We start from the raw sequence: 19,273 nt of genomic DNA, 5'->3' as shown, positions 1-19,273 counted from the left end.
TTAAGCTGTGGGAACCATACGTGCTACCTTATGGCTCCTTTAATGGAAATGAGTCCTTCATGTGGCAGATCAACTTGCTGGGGCAAACTCTTTGGGGTGATGATTCTTCCTCTGAGTAGGATTCATCACTCGCTTAAAAGCAGCTAGCTCTTTGAGATCAACCTCACCACCATGCTCAAGAACCTCTGCTTACCACCACTTGTGTTGGTTTACGCTCCATATCATTTCCGGCAGTGTGGCATCTGCTGATGTTGCCTCAATAATTGTTGTTTGGGACAGATTGAGGCGGTGCTTGTTCCAACATAAAGTTGCGGTATTCTTCTGCAAGATAGAGTTTCATATTTGTCTGTATTTGTGAATATCAATACATGTAGTCTGTTGGGTTTTGGTCCTTTCCCAGCTTGTTTTGTATGACACAGGTGTAACTGGATTCCCCAACATTCGATTCGAGGAGGCATCTTCATTTTGGGTTTGACAGATATTGTCAGCAGTGTCTGGTGATCAGTTACGTTTGTGAATTGTTTACTGTAGAGGAACAGGAGGTAGTGTTCACAAGCCCATACAACTGCTAAACTTTCCCTTTCTGGTTGTGAGTAGGGTTTCTTGGTCTCAGTCAGACGTCTGCTGGTATATGATACTATTTTACACCTTGTTTCTCTTTGTGCATGTTGAGATAGGATAGCACTTTGTCCTACAGGCCTGGCGTCCACAGTGATTTCTATTTACAGTTGTGGTTAAGTCACGCCATATTATTAGTTACGCTGCCCCTTTTTTGATGGTATGAAATACTTGATCATATTCAACTGTCTTTTTAACTGTTTTTCTGTGTTTTGCAAGATCTCTGAAAGGGGCACTCGTGGTGCAATAATCATTGGGATATCTTACGCAATAAATAGTCCTACCTAGAAAGGAATCACGGTCACAGATATTACAGAGTGCTGGTATGTTGTTCAGTGCATTCATCTTTTTAGGGTCTGGTCTCATGCCTTTATCTGAGAACATGTGCCCATGAATTTCAAGTGCTCCTTATCGAACTTGTACTTTTCCACATAGAGCATGATGTTGGCCTTCTGAAGTGTGTGAAAGCTGTCTCAACATCTTGGCTTATTTGTCTCTTGTTTCACGAAGTCCAAGATGTTGTCTCTGTTTTTTAATGTATTGATAACATGTTAGATGACCCATTGAATAGCTTCTTGAAAGATCTTTGCAGCCGATAATACTTCAACGCTGAGTCTTTTGCACTCATATAGTCTAGGTGTTTGACAGAGAGTTCTTGTACAATTCAAGTTGATGGTAGCCTCTGTTGCGGTTCAGTTTGGAGAATATCTTAGCCGCATTAAGTAGTGTGATCATGCCCATGATGTGAGGGTCAGGTTGTTTTTTCCACGGTCAACAACGATTGTGGCGTGATGATGTCCCATCTTCAAATCAACTGTGGGGCATTTTCCTTTCCGCACATGTCACATTGAGTCTGTGAACACTTATTCATTGCTTTCCAGTGTGCAGGAGGATTTGCTTCGGAATTTTCTGTCTTTCCCACTTGTGGCAAAATGTCTCTTACCTATGCTGGGCCAAATGCAGGAGCTGGTTTACAGTAACAACATTGATCTGGGGGCAGGGACGGCTCCCATGCAGTTTTTGCCAATTGGAGGGGGGGGGGGGGTCAAGGGCTTGAGCTTCATCTTCACCTAGGGGCGCTCTGACTCTTGCCCTTTATAGAGCTCACTGCTGCCAATAATATTGCCCGGCAGTGATTAATTCACTCTTGGTGGCACACAGCTGTATTCAAGTGTGGATGTGAAGGCTACAAAGGTCGCCCTGCTGCCAACTGTCTTGTGTTGTAAAGAACCTTTTTACCACTATGTGTGGCACAGGAGGACCTGTGCACATGAGCAGCATGCAATGCTATGGAGGGTATATGGTGGAGAAGTGTGGCTCAATGGTTAGAGCGGCAGACCCTGATGCAGAGGTCTAGCCCGGGACCAGGGTTCAATTCCCCGCCTCGGCGGGTCTTGGGCTCAAAAATTCCACGGACCTGATAATTCTTGCCTCGGTGCCATTCCAATCATGCAGTCCCACTCTGCAACTCTGGGCAATAGCTTGCTTAATCTCCACAACGGCCCCCACAACGCTAAGGATGCCTGGCTTTCACCTTGGGGGTGCCCAGGAGTGGACGCCTCACAGGGAAAAGCCAGGATGGGTTCCACAGCGGTATTCGTACAAGCGCAGAGAGGCCTCCGGGTAGTCGTGCGCTATACAAGTATCCATACTATACAAGTATCCATACAGGTGTGTTGTCTTTGATTCTGTGTCCGAAAGGTTCCCATGCCATGCATGATGACCACGGAGGTGCAGTTATTGTTTTGGTAGGATGCAGCGCTTAGTGGTATGTGGGATAAAGAGGTCTGAGAGATGTGCAGTTGTTATAGTTGTCAGTAGGCTGGCAGCTTTTGGCAGCTCATCCTGTCCCTGTGTGGTATTTCTTATGATCAGAGCCTACTTGGCTGGTTGCTGCTTGGGGTTGTCTAACCTGGATTTTTCATTTGAGGTTGATGGTGTTGAGCTGGCATGATTAGAGTAGGAAGTGGTGTGGCGATCTGCTGGGACGGACTTTGTTACTATCCTCTCATATCTGAATGTCATTGTCAATGTCAAGAAGAAGTCATAGTATGTACCTCGTTCGGACCTTCAGTGGTGAACTGGATGAGAGTCCACTGTAGCATAATCTCAGTCCAAAACCGGCACTGGTAACTACTGGTCGTAATGGGTGGCTGATGGATAGGTACTCGTAGTGTACTGCAGAGAGTATGTTGAGCACAGTGTGGCGGAACTGGCCTAAAGAAGGCCCAGTGGACCTGTAGCTCTATCTGGTTAATGCCGGATCGCCCCCCTGCTGCTTTAGGGTCACTTGACAGCAGGAGCTCCCATTTCTACATCTACTTAGTACATCACACCTGTGCTGAAGCTTCTCCTCCTTGCGGGTTATATAATGAACGAAGGGTGCTGACTGGCCCTTCTGCACGGCTCTTATTGCACAAGCCGGCTGCTCCATTCACCCCACAATTCCCCTGGTTTGGAAAGGTGCTGGCCTGCCAGTTCCATGAAGCAATGGAGCCATTGTGAAAGCTGGCAGGGAGCATGTGCGTGCTGGGTTGGAACACGGGCTTTGTGCCTGCGATGTGCTTCGATTGCGATTCAGTGACTGGGGTGTGCAGCTATACTGAGGGGGTGGTTGAATCTGAGATGAAGGAGCTGGGTAGGGCCTTCATGCATCTGTGTGCAGCTCTGTAGAGGTAGGTGTATGTGCTGTGCATAAACATCAGAGTAACCTGTGTTCTTATAGTAGTGTAACATCTTAGAGCAGGGGAGTGGTAGTCGGATGTATACTTACTGGTTTACAAGAGCTCAGACTAGCTTTACCAAGGGCTTGTCGCAAGTGAGGGCCCCAGTGTATGAGATCAGCTCAGACCCGAGAGGGGCACATGCCTTGCAGTCAGTCATTTAATACAGATGTGAAAGAGCAAAAATATTGGACCAAAAAATATGAACCCTCTTTAACAAGTGATCAACTACCCTTCCAGTGCCCTATGCCTTTATCAATGTTGTATTTACTTTGCTGGAGAATAGGTACAGTGTATTTTTTGTGACTTTGTCATTTACTCTTGACTTCTACATTTCAAGTCCCATTTAGTGATGAGAAAAGCTTTATAATTCCACTCTGCCCAAGCGGGGACCCACAGTTCCATTGTCACACTGTAGTGCAAGACACAGAGTGAAAACGTAAACTGTTCTTGAGTGTGTCAATCCGGTGAGCCAAGCAATGAGGAAGGAAGTGTTACGCTGATAGGGGTGCTGTTTCCACTCATGTAGATTAATTTGCTGCAACGCAAACGCTGTGTCTTAATGGTCTGTTTTGTAACAACAAGTTTTGTAAGGAACTAGGAATGGAGCAACCCTAGGGGTGGCGTAAAGCACAGGTAGGGGGACTGCTCTGTGTTTACCACAAAATATCAGAGTGGAGTTAAGTTCTCGTTAGCCCCGCCTGGCCCAGACTGGAGTGGCGAAGTGCAGGAGCCCTCTTTGGGCATTCATCACTCGCGTGGAGCTCTGTGCAAGGTAAGGGCTGAGCAGCAATAGAGGGTGGCGACCTTTTAAAAACGGGGCTGGAAAGGAATGGACGATTAACTTGTAACTACGTCTCCCGGCTATATGGGATTTGTTTTGTTGACAGTTGATTCTTTATTTTTCCATACTTAATTTTTTGTGCAAATTCTACCTTTGTTTATCTATAGTTATTTTAGGTTTTGTGAATAAATTTTGCCGAAACTAATAAATTCCCCGACTTATTTAACTAATAGAAGTGCACTCATGCTTGAGTGCCTGACACGGTTCCGTGATATGAATACCCATAGATTAGTCCCTGGATTGTCTAGTTACAGCAGGCGTGCACGTTTTGGGTACAACTTTGTGAACGTTTTTTTATCCACAATTACAAATAAATACACTCCGGAAAATCGATCGTTTTCGGCCTGCATTTATCTGTAAAAACAAAAGCCTGGGAGCCTTAATTGTGAAACACAGACTTAGACCTTAAGATCTGAAAAGCCTTTAGAATGCACAAAGAAATTGTCTATAATATTTGGTATGATTAGGAAGCAAACCGTGCGTATAGCATTAATTTAGTTTGTGCTGGATTTTTTTTTATATTTGTGACTGCTTTTTGCCCAAAATATTGACTGTTTAATTGACTCTTATCAATTAAGTACTAAGATAGAGGATCTAATGCTTTCAATGCTTCAGTGTTTCCTTCTAGTGGGATGTGTAGCTAACACAGGGCAATCATGTCTGCGTCGTTGAGGCACTTCACCACGGTGGGAGATGACCACCGCAAGAGATGGTGGCAACAGAAGCACCACGAGCTCGAGGAGCACGAGGAGCACGAGCACCACGAGCACCACGAGCAGCCAAAGGAGACCGCTGTCCAGACTCCGCATCCCTTCATGGAAGCGCACTCCTTCAGACAGGCTCTGAAGTGGCTGCTGAGCAGTCACAAGTTTCAGGTAAAGTAGCCCTGTTTGTCAGATCCAGCCTCCTTTGAGAGCTAGGAGATCATCTCAGTGGCCATAGTTTAGTGCTCTCTGGAGTAGATTGTATTTTGTTGGGAAGGCATGGTTCTCACATGTGTCAAAGGAGTCCTTTATGTATTTGTTTTTGTTAACAACATTCATTGTTTGTATGTAAATACACACAAACACATTAGCAGTTAAGAAAAGGATTGTAAACCATAATGTGGTAAGAGCACCTTTTCAACATATAATGTGCCATTCTAGATGATAAAATGACATACTTGCAATTTTAAGCTGTAGTTTACATAGAATAATTTGAGCCACTCTCCCCAAACCTTTACATGCTGCTCTGGATCTTTCTGCTTCAGCACAGTAGACCATCCCTCGGGTCCATTCAGTCATTGAGGGAGCTGATGTTGATCGCCAAGATTGCGCTATGTCTCTCTTAGCTATGAGAAAACCCTTAGCCACCAGCAATCTGGTGTGGCGGCTTCCTCCCCATCCATTCATCAGTCCCAATTTAACAAGTTTGGGCCTCAGCACTATATGTTGGTGCACTACCTATGATAGTAGACTCTTGGTTCCAGTATTGTTGAATAGTCAGACATTCCCATATTGTATGGAAAAAGGTTCCCTGGTCCACCCCACAGCCTAGACCCGGGGAGTCGGGGCCCAGCTTCATCCTGCTGATTGTAGTGGGGCAGGAATACACCCTGTGTAGATATTTAATTTGGATTAGCCGCAGGCGTTTCAAAATGGCTAATATTCTGGGATCCATCTTCGCTTCAATCCAGTCATCAAGGTCACCTATATCCCGTTCCCACTGTTCCTTCAACTGTAAGATAGGGTTGGGAGTGTTATTTACCAGTGTGCTTTATAATTGTGAAAATCCCTCACCCCTCCCCCAAGTGTGGCAGTTGTAATACAAGTCTCCACAGTGTTGCAAGCTGGTAAGGATGGAACGGTGTCACGGTGAACCTCTAGAGTGTGGCATAGCTGGAGATAATGGTAGAATTGTGTTTTGTGCATGTGGTATGTATATTTCAATTGCTAAAATGGGTGCCCAGAGCTTCCTTTCCATATATCACCCAACTTCGAGATCCTCAAATCGTCCCATCCTGCAAACCCCTCTAGTTGTACTGTATGTTTGAGCCAAGTCCTGGCCCATAAGGTTGTCTCTGTTGTCAGCATACCATGCCATAATATACATTTCAGAGCTTGATGCCACCAAGTTAGGGAATTTTGTGTTGCCTGGGCGGATGATCCTGTTTCTGTGGGGTCCATAATGTAAATTTAGAACCCCATGTTTCTCAAGAGTTATGAGTTCTACCGCAACGGTGAGGTCCTCCCTGTCCACAAATTGCCAGTCGTTGATGGGGATCTCTTGGCTAGCCCAATGGTAGAGCGGAATGGCAGCAAGGCCTGGCTTTATATGTCCCTAGCACTAGTTTACGGAACTCGATTCTATGCTGACCACCCCCCTCCCACACACACACACTTCCACAGATAGCCTACCGTTGCCGATTGCAGGGAGCGAAAAAATTATTGTGGAACTTTGTCATATATTACTTTTGTATCTTATTAAAAACTAATAATTTTAGTTGGGATTGATCGCAGTACTCATGGGAAGTGAGTTACTATAAAGTCATATTTTGTCATAAAAAGTACGTTTTTCAAACATGTGGTTCATCTATCTATAAATGTAGGAAAGTTTAATCATGTATTGCAGCTAACGATGTAGAAAGTAAAAGTGTAATTACTTCAGTAGCCTGGAGGAAACCTAAATAATATGATGACTTGAGTTCTCTTGTCTCTTCCCAATTAATATCGTTATGCGTTTAGTAAAAACGAAAATATTTATTGTTACATTTTCATTCAAATGAAATTTGCTTGAGGATCATTTTTTTGGCTTGTTTAAACTATAGTGTAACAAAGAAAACTGGGATGCACCATTTGTAAATCTAATCCCTAAATGTCCCTTCCTTGCCAGGTCGCCATTATATGTCTCGTCGTTATCGATGCATTATTCGTTCTCGTGGAGCTGCTGCTGGACTTGAACATAATAGAACCTGACCATGAGCACATCGCACCTCGGGTAAGGTTCGGCCAAAATCTAAATAAAAATGTTTAAAAAATGATAGTTTGTTCTTTGGAAGTGGTCACTTCGAGTTTGTTCTACTGAAACGCGCTTTCAGTTGAGAAACTTTATGTTCAGAAATAGTAGCTCAAAAAGGATTCAGATCTAGGACTCTTCAGTGTGTTTTGGGAATTAATGTAGGGGGCGTCAAAACATTTCTATAAAATAAATGGCGGGTTTGGTTTGTGTTTAATGAAGATACATGTTCCCCTTATGTGACTCTGTAAGGGGCAGGCACGAGGCCCCACCAGGCTCAGCTTCCGCCTCGTTAATGTCCAGCCAACCAATCATGTTAAGATGAAGAGCAAAATGACTCCGCCCACCCCCTCCCCTTGCTTTCAGTATGGCAGCCAGAACAACCTGTTCACGTGCCCCTAACAAAAGATATTGACAAAAATCATCAAAGCTGCCTTCCCTGTGCCCAATTCAGTAAGTCCGCTTTAAAAAAAAAGCCGTTAATATACTCCTAGAAAACAATTTCTGTTTAGATCTAGATCGGACAGTCACACAAAAATCTTTCTTAAAAAAAAGATGTGACAGTCACAGATTTCCAGGAGTACCTCGATACGCATCCTATGCGCCAGCAGGATTTCCATCAGGAGGAAAATTATGCTTTGAGTAAATGCATCTGTTCTTTAACTTTATTTTACCCGGTGGAGAAACAGTCTACCTCAATACTCGCGTGAAATTTTGGGGTGTCCTCCTCTTTTCCGTCCTGCATAGGCTCTTACTATTGACTATCATACGGGTAGTATATTGCATTGGCATGCTAAGAACCTACCTGCAGTTAGTTTGTCAGGACTCGTAAACTTATACATCTGTGGGAGTTCAGTGCAGTATGACCCTGCATTTACAAGTGTAAAATTCCAATAGTCCTGGTTCTGTGATAACGATGTGATATTTACTCTTATTAATTCTGATTGCTGCATACACAATTGATCTTGGTGTACAAAAACTTTTGTAATTCTTGCCCCCTGTGATTGCCCCATGCATTCTCTCATCAATGGGCTTCACCCAGAAGCAAGTAACCAGCAGACGCTACACTTCTGGTTTGCTACAGTGCGCCGGTTGTTTAACTGATTAACTCCAAGCAAAACCCAGGAATAATGCCATTTATTTCTTGTTTATGTAGTTCCATTTTGTCACTTTACTGTGTCTTCCTCTTTCATTTACATTATTTACATAACTTGTGAGTGTATTAAAAATATATGTGAACATTCAATAAAGTGTATTAATGTATGTGAGTAGAGTTCATGAACAAGGTAAATACTTACAGCTGATCCTAGTTGGCTGTGAGTCTGTGGAAAGGTAATACCAGGGTCAAGGTGAATTGTAAGTTGTTGTCACAGTAGTTAGTTAAGCATTGCTTGCTCTGGTAGTTTCTTCACTAAGGTTTTACATCTCACTGCAGGGCAGCATTCCAGTTCATGCATCTGCTTTCTGAATAAGGAGGTTTTACGTTATGTTTGCCAGTTATTGGGATCCCTGTCTTCTCATGTTCTCATTCAGCAGATCTGAGCAGAGGTCCAGTGTCTCTGCACTTCATTTCTTCCCTACCAGAACTACTATCTGCTCCGCAGGCTCGCAAGGCCCGGCCCAGGAAGGGCTTTCAGGCAAATGGAGTGGGTGTGACCAATTACGCTGAACTGATTGCAGGCACTAATCAATTTGGTTGCAGGATGGCCAGTCGGTTTGCCTTGGGCACACAGCGGCTTGACAGATAGAACAGCAAGAACAAACTAGCTTGTGGCACCTCGAAAGGTCACAACAAGACTCCTTCCTTCCTCCACACTTTAATGCTCTCCATACATAGGAGTTGCTGGGCTAGGCAAGGCAGTTGTCCCGCTATTGTCCAAGCCCCCCCCACCTCATGTCTTTGTAAGTTGTATTTCTGTTGTCTGATTGTCTGCGAGCTAGTCTAGAAGAGTGTTCTTCTTTCCATGTGGCTGAGTCCGGGGTCTGCTTTTGAGAGTGCCCACTCCCTTAGTTCAGAGTGCCTTGTGCATGGTGCAGATGAATTTAATTTAACCCTTGAATCCACGGATAGTCAAGCTTTCAATTGAAATTTCATCAGGTCATGTTTGTTCTGGTAAACGTACACTAACCCACGGCAACTAAACGCTTTACAGTTAATGTCCTATCTAGATAAAGGGCTCACAACAGCATTCATCTAGGGTGAATACAAAACATATTAATTATCGACAAAGTTAAACATGTTTTTAAAAACACATGATTATATCTGATATCATTGTAATATGAATGTACGTAAGCAATGCTTGTTCATCTGGTAAGAAATCCAACCCTAATATCCAGCATAGATCTCTACATTCGTATCTTCATTCATTCATATCTCCCAGACACAGGTAGCAGAGTAAACAAAATCTATGCAGTAACGAAGTCTCTAATGCAGTGTTCCTTGATTGTATATAATTTTCATAAAGACTGTAATCATGCTAATGCTTTAAAAGGTAAATTTGATTTAGACCCCTTATAATCAGTCTTTTTGTGGCTTTATATCTACACACGTTTCGGCACACAAACGCCTTCATCAGGACAGCCACCTTCATGTAAGGATAATGGATACCGGCAATTACATTTCATTTTAAATAGAGCCCTTAACTTAACCATAAGTACTTTAAAAGATCGGGTTGTAACAAGTGGCCAGACACAGTCCCCATGTAAAAAGCTTCACCCGGTGTAGATACGAAGTCATTCCCTATACGGGTAAACTAGTGTCAAGATAGTAACAATTACAAGCCATACCAGGAGTGATGCTCCAGATCATGAGTGTAGATACCAACAATGGTAAATATACAGATGGGCCACATGCCTCATGCGGCTTAGTTAAGCATTTGCAATGCAATAGGTCTCGCATTTACGTGAGTTTGAGCTATTGACATTGCAAATGACAGAAACTGCTTTGCAGAGTAGAGTGAGCGCGCCAATAAAACGCCTGCACTCTGGGCACTTGGGGGCATATTATCATGGTAATGCGATAAACATCGCAAATCGCGTGTTAGAGGCGTATTAGCAACGCTTTGCTGAATGGTAATGTGAAAACCATCAATAGACGGCGATAATCGTCAATAGCACGTGAAATGAAGCAATGATTTCACAGCGCTAAGGGAATGCTTGATAATATGGGAGTGTGGATGTAACCTGTAAATCCACCTCCCATATTACAGATAGCTTAGTCAGGATTTTACGAGGCGTTAGATTCCGGCGTAAACCGCGGTTAGCGCAGCTTTTTCCATCACTTCGCGGATCTGCTCTATGCTTGTAAATATCGTGAACCCTTGTTAGCGATTATTTACATGGAGTAATGGTCAGGAACGCCTTCTTTGCATCACATTAGCGATGTATATCGCTAAGATGTGTGGCGTTACAAAAACGGCAGCTAACATGAGCTAATGCATGTTTTGCGCCGCGTTGTTGATAGGGAGATGATAATATCGCCGCTTTTTTGGCTTTTAAAGCCAAAAAAGCAGCGAGATGGCCCTTGATAATATGCCCCTGGATCCCTCTGCAGAGCGTTGGTAAGGGTACAGACATGCGAGTGGCACGACTAGTCACTGATGGGTTCCCTAGTTGGATGTGCTCAATTAGATAACCTCTTGAGTGAGTACCCTTAGTATTACTCTCATACGAATTGGATAGAGTGGGGATGGTGAATACAGGGGGAAGAGGCGAGGGGGGGGAAGAGGACGGCAAGAGTGTTCCAAACAAACATCTGCCTCACACTGCCTCAATCCTATGCCGAAGTCTGTGGAGCATCAAACAGCGTTGACTAAGTCAATCCTGGAAGAGGCAAAGATGGGACGAAAAAGATAGTTATCCAGCGTACACCCATAGTGGGCTCCCCTAGCCGCCAGAGAACCAATGGACTGTCGGGTGCAAGACGTCATTGCCCCACTGTGCACAACAGAAAGAGTAGGGGTGAAAACATTCAGATGCGCAATTAGTTCTCTTTATATTAATGATTGTCCTTCAGTAATCTATCATTCTTTCCCCCCTGCACTTCTGAGTTTTGTATTTACCCCTGCTCGTCCCCCATCCGCCAACACCAAAATGATGTAAGTAGCCAGTTGGAATTTTCAGTGGGTTCAGTTCGGTAACAGACCTCGGCGAGTAACTAATTGATCAAACGATTCAAGCAGAAATGATAAAAGGAGTACCAGTGGGAAGGGTGACTGGCACCCACCACAGAAGTGCTAGAAATGAAGTCAGCCTGTGTACGATACAATTAGCAGTGTTGAAGAGGTAAAACACATCGCACAACACACACAGCCAGTGCCAGGGCCAGCTTTAGTGCTGTTGACGCCCGGTGTGACAATCCTTTTCAGCACCCTTACCACCCATGACCCGCTCCTCGGATTCCCTCATGACCACGGGGCAAAAGGGTCCCTCGTCTCTTCATAGCCCCTCTCTATCATATATTTAATTTGTTTTAAAGCACTGTTAAAGGCTGACTTACTAATGAGAATGTATATCTACCCAAACAAACACTTTTCAGGAACTTATGAATAGATAATGAAACCCTGGGGGGAAAAAAATATAAGGTCCTAACCTATTTTATGCAGTTTGCATTCGGCTCTTTAATTACAGTTCGTAACAGTCACTGTTCTTTAATAGGGTTGAATCTATGTCTGCGACAAAAGCAGTAATCCGTTCAGCTATCCACATACAATACAGACCAGTGATCTGCACAGTAGAATTATTTGCAGCAGGCATATTAACCCTCTGCACTACTTTATGGCGAGTCAAAACTACCCCTGGACAAAACCCTGATCTCGCTCTCTAGAAGGAACATTATCATAAGAGTTACCTTGACATTTTTTATGCTGTCTGAAAACTGAACACACAAGGAACTCCGCAGCAGGAGCTTTAAAATCATAAGTTGTGGCTAAACACAGCCCCCCCCCCCCCCCCCTCAGATCAGCACCCCCGGTCGCACTGCCCAAAAGATGGCCCTGCCTTTGCAACACCTAGGAAAGCTGTTTCTAAGGATGGCCAGGCACTGGGACGGGAGCCAGCACGCGGAGTTCATTTAAAGAAAGATGATCGGACCGAGGGACCACTGATGCAACTGTAATGGCCCAAATGATGGACGAAGCATTTCTCTCGAAAAGGTACACCTTTAAAACACCAATGTACTCCGCTCGCTGTCCCCGTCAGAGCGGTTGTCACTTCTAAAGCGGGACCTGAATGACAGACCACCTAGACCAGGAGGGCCACGGGTACAAGGTTCAATCTAACACTCTGTCGAGTAAAGTGCCACATCCCGATGAGCTGAAGAGCACACACACACACACAAGGCGCACCCGAGCACTTCACAGGTCTTTAAAAGACCATTTGCTAGTTAATGAGGCCTTGCTGTTGTTTCACCCCTTCTAAGAGTCCCTGCAGCTCCACTCTGCCTATTGCTTAAAGATTCAGCCCCCCCCGAAATTTTTTCTGCATGGATGAGCAGCTTGAAAGTGATCCTCTTGTCGTCGGGGAGCCGGTGTAGGTCCCTCAGGTGTGGAGTGATATGGCTGCGGCAGGGGACGTCGAGGATCAGTCGGGGGGAGGCGTTTTGGATACGTTGTAGGTGTTGCAGGTGCTTGGCCGGGATGCCTGCGTAGAGAGCGTTGCCGTAGTCCAGCCTACTGCTGACGAGGGCCTGTGTCACCAACCGTCTTGTTTCGGTGGGGATCCACTTGTAGATCCTGCGAAGCATGCGGAGGGTGTTGTAGCAGGAGGAGCAGACGGCGTTGACCTGCTTTGACATGGAGAGGAAGGAGTCGAGGATGAATCCTAGGTTGCGTGCGTGCGTGGTCGGTGGGTGTCGGTGGTGTTCCCAGTGTGGCTGGCCACCAGGAGTCGTCCCAGGCTGAGGGGTATGATCCGAGGATGAGGATCTCCGTCTTGTCTGAGTTCAGCTTCAGTCAGTTGTTTCTCATCCATTACGCAATGGCAGTCAAGCCCTCGTGGAGGTTGGATTTGGCGGTGTGCGGGTCCTTGGTGAGTGAGAGGATGAGCTGGGTGTCGTCGGCGTAGGAGATGATGGTGAGATCATGCTGTCGGGCGACTTGGGCGAGGGGGGCCATGTAGACGTTGAATAGCGTCGGGCTGAGGGAAGATCCCTGGGGTACGCCGCAGATGATGTTGGTGGCTTCGGATCGGAAGGGAGGGAGGCGGACTCTGGGTTCTGTTGGCGAGGAAGGATGTGGTCCAGTCCAGGGCCCTCTCTTGAATTCCGGCTTCTTGGAGGCGTGTCTTTAGGGTATGGTGGCAGACCGTGTCGAAGGCGGCTGACAGGTCCAGGAGGATGAGGGCCGATGTTTTGCCGTTGTCCAGTTGGGCCCTTATGTCCTCTGTGGCGGCAATGGGGGCTGTCTCAGTGCTGTGGTTTCTGCGGAATCCAGACTGGGACGGGTCCAGGATGTTTTTGTCCTCGAGGTGTCGGGTCAGTTGGGTGTTGACGATTTTCTCGATGACCTTCGCCGGGAACGGGAGCAGGGAGATGAGCCGGAAGTTCTTGAGGTCCTTGGGGTCCGCCTTGGGTTTCTTGAGAAGGGCGTTGATTACGGCGTGTTTCCAGCTTTCCGGGAGAGTGACAGTCTTTAAGGAGGTGTTGATCACTTTCCGAAGTTAGGGTGCGATGGTGGCGTCGGCTTTGTTGAATATGTGGTGGGGAAGGGGTCTGACGGTGATCCTGAGTGGATGGAGTTCATGGTCTTGCGTGTTTCGTCGTCGTTGACATAGGTCCAGGATGTCAGGCAGTTGGTGCGGGTGAGGTTTGCGGGTGGGGTAGGGTCTGGCGATGCCGGGGGGTTGTTGTGTTGAAGCTGTCGTGGATGTCGTTGAAGCTGTCGTGGATGTCGGTGATCTTGCGGTGGAAGAAGGTGGCCAGTGAATCGCAGAGTTCTTGTGAGGGCGGGATGTCGTTGGCATTGGCGCTGGGGTTGGAGAGTTTCTTCACAATGCTGAAGAGCTCTTTGCTGTCGTGTGCGTTGTTGTCTAGGCGGGCTTTGAAGGCAGCTCTCTTGGTGAGTCTGATGAGGTGGTAGTGTTTTCGGGTGGCGTCCTTGTGGTCTGCGTGGCTGTCCGGTGTTCGTTCGTGGAGCCATTTCTTCTCCAGTCTCCGGCAAGTGCATTTGGAGACCTGGAGTTCTTCGGTGAACCAGGTGGCTTACCTGCTGGTGCGGGTGTTGGCGGGCTTCTTGAGTGGGGTGAGGGTGTTGGCGCAGTCGTCGATCCATTGTCTGAAGTTGCGGGAGTCGTCGTCCGGGTCGGTGTGGTTGGTGGGAGGATTCAGGGTGAGGGTGGCGGCCAGCTGGTCCTCGGTGATTTTTCTCCAGTACCTTCGGGGCGGTTGTGCATGGTGGGCTTCTTGTAGGTGAAGTGGATGCAGCGGTGGTCGGTCCAGTGGGGTTCGGTGGAGTGGTCGAAGGAGACGTGGCTGCTCGTGGAGAAGATGGGATCGAGCGTGTGGCCGGCGGCGTGGGCGGGTGCGGTGACGAGCTGTCTGAAGCCAAGGTTGGCGAGGTTGTCGATCAGAGTGGTGGAGTTGGCGTTGTTTTTCTTGAGGTGGTTGTTCAGGTCCCCGAGGAGGATGTAGTCCGTGGAGGCGAGTGCGTGGGTGAGGACGAAGTCGGCGATGGTGTCGCTGAACTGTGGGCGGTGTCCAGGGGGTCTGTAGACGAGGGTTCCTATGAGGGTGGTGTTAGGGTCGGTGTGGATCCGGAAGTGCATGTGTTCGGCGTTACTGAGGGTGTCGTCCGAGTGGGTGGAGACGTTGAGGGTGGATTTGTGGACGATGGCGATTTCCCCACCGAGTCCGTTGGTGCAGTCTCTGCAGGCGATCTTGTAGCCGTCCGGGATGGCTATGGCGATGTCGGGTGCCGAGGAGTTGTTCCACCAGGTCTCGGTCAGGAAGGCGGCGTCTGGGGCGGTGGTGTCGAGCAGGTCCCAGAGTTCGACGTGCTTGTGTGCAGAGCGGGTGTTGAGTATGCAGCGGAGGTGGTTGAGTCCGGTCCTTGGTGGTTTGGTGGCTCTGTGGCAGGTGAAGCTGGGATGGGATGCTCCTCAGCGTGCGCAGAGTCCATTAAGCAGCACGGCTGCCTCGTTTAGCCAAGATGCATCGATCCTTTTGTAGCGTCTGCCCATCTCATTATTTCAGTCGAGTGCCAAGCAAGCACAAGCCATTCGCAAATGTATTCATACGGTCTGCACCTCCGTCCAAACAATTTTACACATAATTTGCACATTTTGACAGACTCAAATTGGTGCACGCTGTCTGAACCTCTGAAGGATAACAGGCATGCCCGGTTGTTTAAGGCTGATGCAACAGAATGGACCGGTTACTAGCCCAATTGGAAAGGCCCCACATCAGAAAGGACGGGTTGCTTTCCCTTTTGGCTTGGATGTACACCAGAAGGGCAGATGACTTACCCGGTTGGTCACAGGAGAAAGAGAGGTTACCCGCCCTGTCAGCAGGGCCCCAACTATACATACCCTGTTGGCCAGGCCCCATACCAGAAAGGACCGTTAACCTACAAGATTGGCCAGGCCACATAGCAGAAAGGACACATTAACTGCCCAGTGGCCATAACCCACAGCAGAGAAGACAAATTACTTCCCTGTTCAATGCGCCCCACACCAAAAAAACGTGCACAAGCAGATCATGAGATTACACCTACAAATAGTGCACACCCGTGAAATTGAATTCTTGCGAATAATTCAGCTAAAATAATGTAGTTACTGTTTCGCTGTGCTTAGGAAAGTGTCAACTGTTAGGACCGAAGTAAAGGCCCAGGTGACGAGACAGGTGGTGAGGACAGAGCCTGTCACACCACAGTGCACACGGACTGTAGTTGTACAAGACACAGTGGCACAAACAGACAAAGAGGCACCAAAAGAAAGGCTGCAAAACGTTAAGCGGTTGATCCCAGTCAGGGACCTCAAAGACAGACAGCGTTATGACTTTGCGGCCTGCGTACCCCATAGACCCAGTTCGACGGGATGTACTCTGCTGAATATACACACAAACACGCGTAAAGTGAGTGGTAGGAGACGCGAGGGAGGGCGGGGGCAGGCGTGAGAGACAGAGAGAGGATCGAACCCGGCTACTTACCGTCACGTGGAGGCGCCGGCCTCGGACAATGAAATCCACTAAGTGCACTCAGGCTCCTGTCGGAGGTTAGCGCTTGCTTTAATTGCACACAGCGGGTACGCACCGAGGCTGGGCGCAGGTCCTCCACGCCTCCGGCAGAATATTACAAGCGCTCACCATCTGTTTTCACTCAGCCCCATATTTACGGGGCTGAGTGAAAACATATGGTTCCCAAAGAAAGCGAAGGTGCAGACAGAACGAGAGCGAATCCTTACAGCGTGCAATCTCTTGTCTTTATGGGGCCATGTGTTGAGACACATGGCCCCATAAAGATAAGAAATCGCTTACGACAGAAGGAAAGCAGGCGAGCCAGTCTGGAGGGGCCGGAGGAAAAGGCTAAAGGGAGGCAACCCAGAAAGCTCATTTCCAATGGCAGGCCACCGTTTAGCATAAACGGTGACGCCAGCCAATGGAAATGAGGGGCGGGGCATAAATCCCTTTTCTGAAAACCCTCTTCTACAAAATCGCTTGCGGAGGCGGAGCAGCGCTTTGCGTTGCAACGCACACGAGACCTAAAAAGGCCCAGAAGCACTAGATATGGAGATGGATTAAAATGATAAATAGTACTGACCTGCATTAAAAACACTTAGGTCTGATGTCGAACAAGACAATACAAGAAATGGAAACTCTGGCTGATTCCCATTAGGGGTACTGGAAAGGAAATGTGCGAAGATGTCAGAAACAAGAGAAGAGTATGGCAAAGGGGCGACGACATGTGAATCATGACACAAAGGCCACATACCTCAAGCTCATAGGGAGTAAAGAGAACTGGCCCAAGGGATGATCAGGGGGGTAAAATTCGAGTAACTGTGCAGCCTGAAAACAGAAAACATATTTTAAAACCACTTGCAAGGTAATGGCGAAGGCTAAGAGAAGCCTTGAGCTGAAATAAAATGCCCAAACCAACTGAACTAAAATGTGCCATAAAAAAATCAGTCTGGAGCGGTAAACAGGTGACATTAAAACAGCACTGCAGACCAAGGGAGGGATGGAAAAGACCAATCTGAAGCGTACCAGGGTGTAGTGTAAAACTACCATCCTTGTACTAGCTTTAGGCGATGGCCACCAACTTTTGAACTTGCCGTGTCATTATGAGAAATCTGTTGCTCTACACAATCGATTGTTGCAAAAGGTGTAAGATTTACACATCAGGGAGTCCTTCAAGCACTGCATTGACTTACAGGGAGAATAAGACAGCTGCATAAAAGATAATGACCAGGTTACATGGCCTGAGGCCATCCAGTCCTTCTGCTCGCCACCTAGGCTGATGAAGGAAGCTATCGCACTGTAAGTCGTCCAGGCATTTTGTGTACAGAGACAGGATTCCCATCACATTCCCCAGCCAGAGATGAAGCATAGTAATCAGGAGTGTTACAGAGCAGAACCTTTGCAGGGCCCCTATTCCAAAACATGTACACATGGTGCCTATACCTGTAAATGTGACTCCAAATGCAGTGATATAGGTTTGATGTAGTTCTGCTTTTTGGGATGCATGCCAATCTAGGTACTTGATTCTGAAGTCGTTGTCTGTCTCATAGCTTTTTTAAGGGATCAGTCTAGATCACTTTACAGAAATGCTATTACAAACAAAGTCTGTCTCCACTGTATAGCACTTTAAAGCAGTAGTGGTTGGCATTGGGTTCAGTATTCGTGGGCCAGTACAAACACATTCCTTTGGAGTACAGGAAATGACTTTACATACATTTTTGTCCTTTCAGGGGGTGTAGACAGAAGGTCAAGGAAAGACTAAAGCAAGAGACGAAGGCAGTAACAGCGGTAACACGTGTGCATTCCTGCCATTACTGAGTGCTCATTCTAAAAATGAGTGCGCTCTTGATAAACCTTGATAAGGAAAACCTTAAATGATCAATATCCAATGCAGGTTTCATGTATCTGCTTGTATGACGTTCTCAATACAAAAAACACAAAATGCCATGCATTTACATTTGTGAAGTCTAGTGTATTTGATCTGCAGTATACACTAATGTACATTTGGGATGCACCAAGATCATTAGCGGTTCAAGCTGGAATAAACCGGCCACTATCACTAGTGACTTTTGAACCGGTCTACAGGATCCCTTCGTATCAGGATTATGGAGAAGATTGTGTCGTTGATGAACAATCCTGCAGCAGGTCTCTTCAAAGACGTGGCAGTGGTGGAAACGTAAACAATGTTGCCACCATGTTGTCATAAGTGCTAGGGTGCTCAGAAAACCTCTCGGCACTCAACCATCTTTACTCACAAAGTCCAAGATCCTGACTGGCAGAATCAGGATCTTGACGGAATCTAGTACAGTCTTAAAGTTAGAAGACTATCAGGTTTTCAAGCGTACGAGGCATAGTGCAAAATGCAACTACAGACGAGGCGGTATGAGACAAGTTAGAATAATAGCCAAAAAAGGTTAGACTCACATACAGTCATTATGTTATAGCTACTGAATAGATAAGTGGGCAAGCTCAACGGTTGGCAGGGGCCAGAGTTAAAGCAAGACACTCTTAGATTTCTTTCACAGCATGCAAGATGTTTGTCAACATTCAGATTTTCACAACATTCTTGTGTTTTTTAGTATCTCTATTCAAGAAGGGGAGCCAGTCTGCCATCAATCTCCTACTCTTCCATTCATATATGCCTCATTTTTCCATCACAAATATATCCAAAACTATGAAGCCAGACTACCTTACACGCAATAACTTGAAATCCCAGCCTTCAGTGTTCCTTATCTCATGTTCACTAACGCACTATGGAGCAGCTTGGATGGAGACACAGGGTCCGACTAATTTGCATATGGCCATGTCTGAACTGGGGTGGCAGAGTGGGCTACAGAACGGTGATGGATCAAACCCAGATCTGTTGACTGGATGAGAGTGTTTGATTGGTTCTGATGCTTCGTCCATCACCACCCCCTTTTGTAC

The 19,273-nt window shown here is 46.6% G+C and overlaps 1 protein-coding gene across 7 annotated transcripts in view; it reads left to right on the top strand.

Annotated features, from left to right (window-relative positions):
* HVCN1 (hydrogen voltage gated channel 1) overlaps positions 1–19,273 on the top strand; it is a 246,507-nt gene that overhangs the window by 132,013 nt on the left and 95,221 nt on the right. For 5 of the 7 annotated variants that reach the window (XM_085636320.1, XM_085636316.1, XM_085636321.1 and 2 more), the window contains 2 exons: positions 4,801–5,060; positions 7,057–7,161. In XM_085636320.1, the coding sequence (XP_085492446.1) occupies positions 4,842–5,060; positions 7,057–7,161 (324 nt within the window). In that variant the 5' untranslated portion in view covers positions 4,801–4,841. Of the gene's footprint in view, positions 1–3,858; positions 4,117–4,800; positions 5,061–7,056; positions 7,162–19,273 lie in introns of those variants that run through there. The other 2 variants (XM_085636322.1, XM_085636318.1) reach the window with 2 other exon arrangements.

This window comes from Triturus cristatus, chromosome 11, assembly GCF_964204655.1.
Source record: "Triturus cristatus chromosome 11, aTriCri1.1, whole genome shotgun sequence".
Lineage (NCBI taxonomy): Eukaryota > Metazoa > Chordata > Amphibia > Caudata > Salamandridae > Triturus > Triturus cristatus.
Note: the sequence above shows the minus strand (reverse complement) of the source record. Positions and strands in the feature narration are given on the sequence as shown.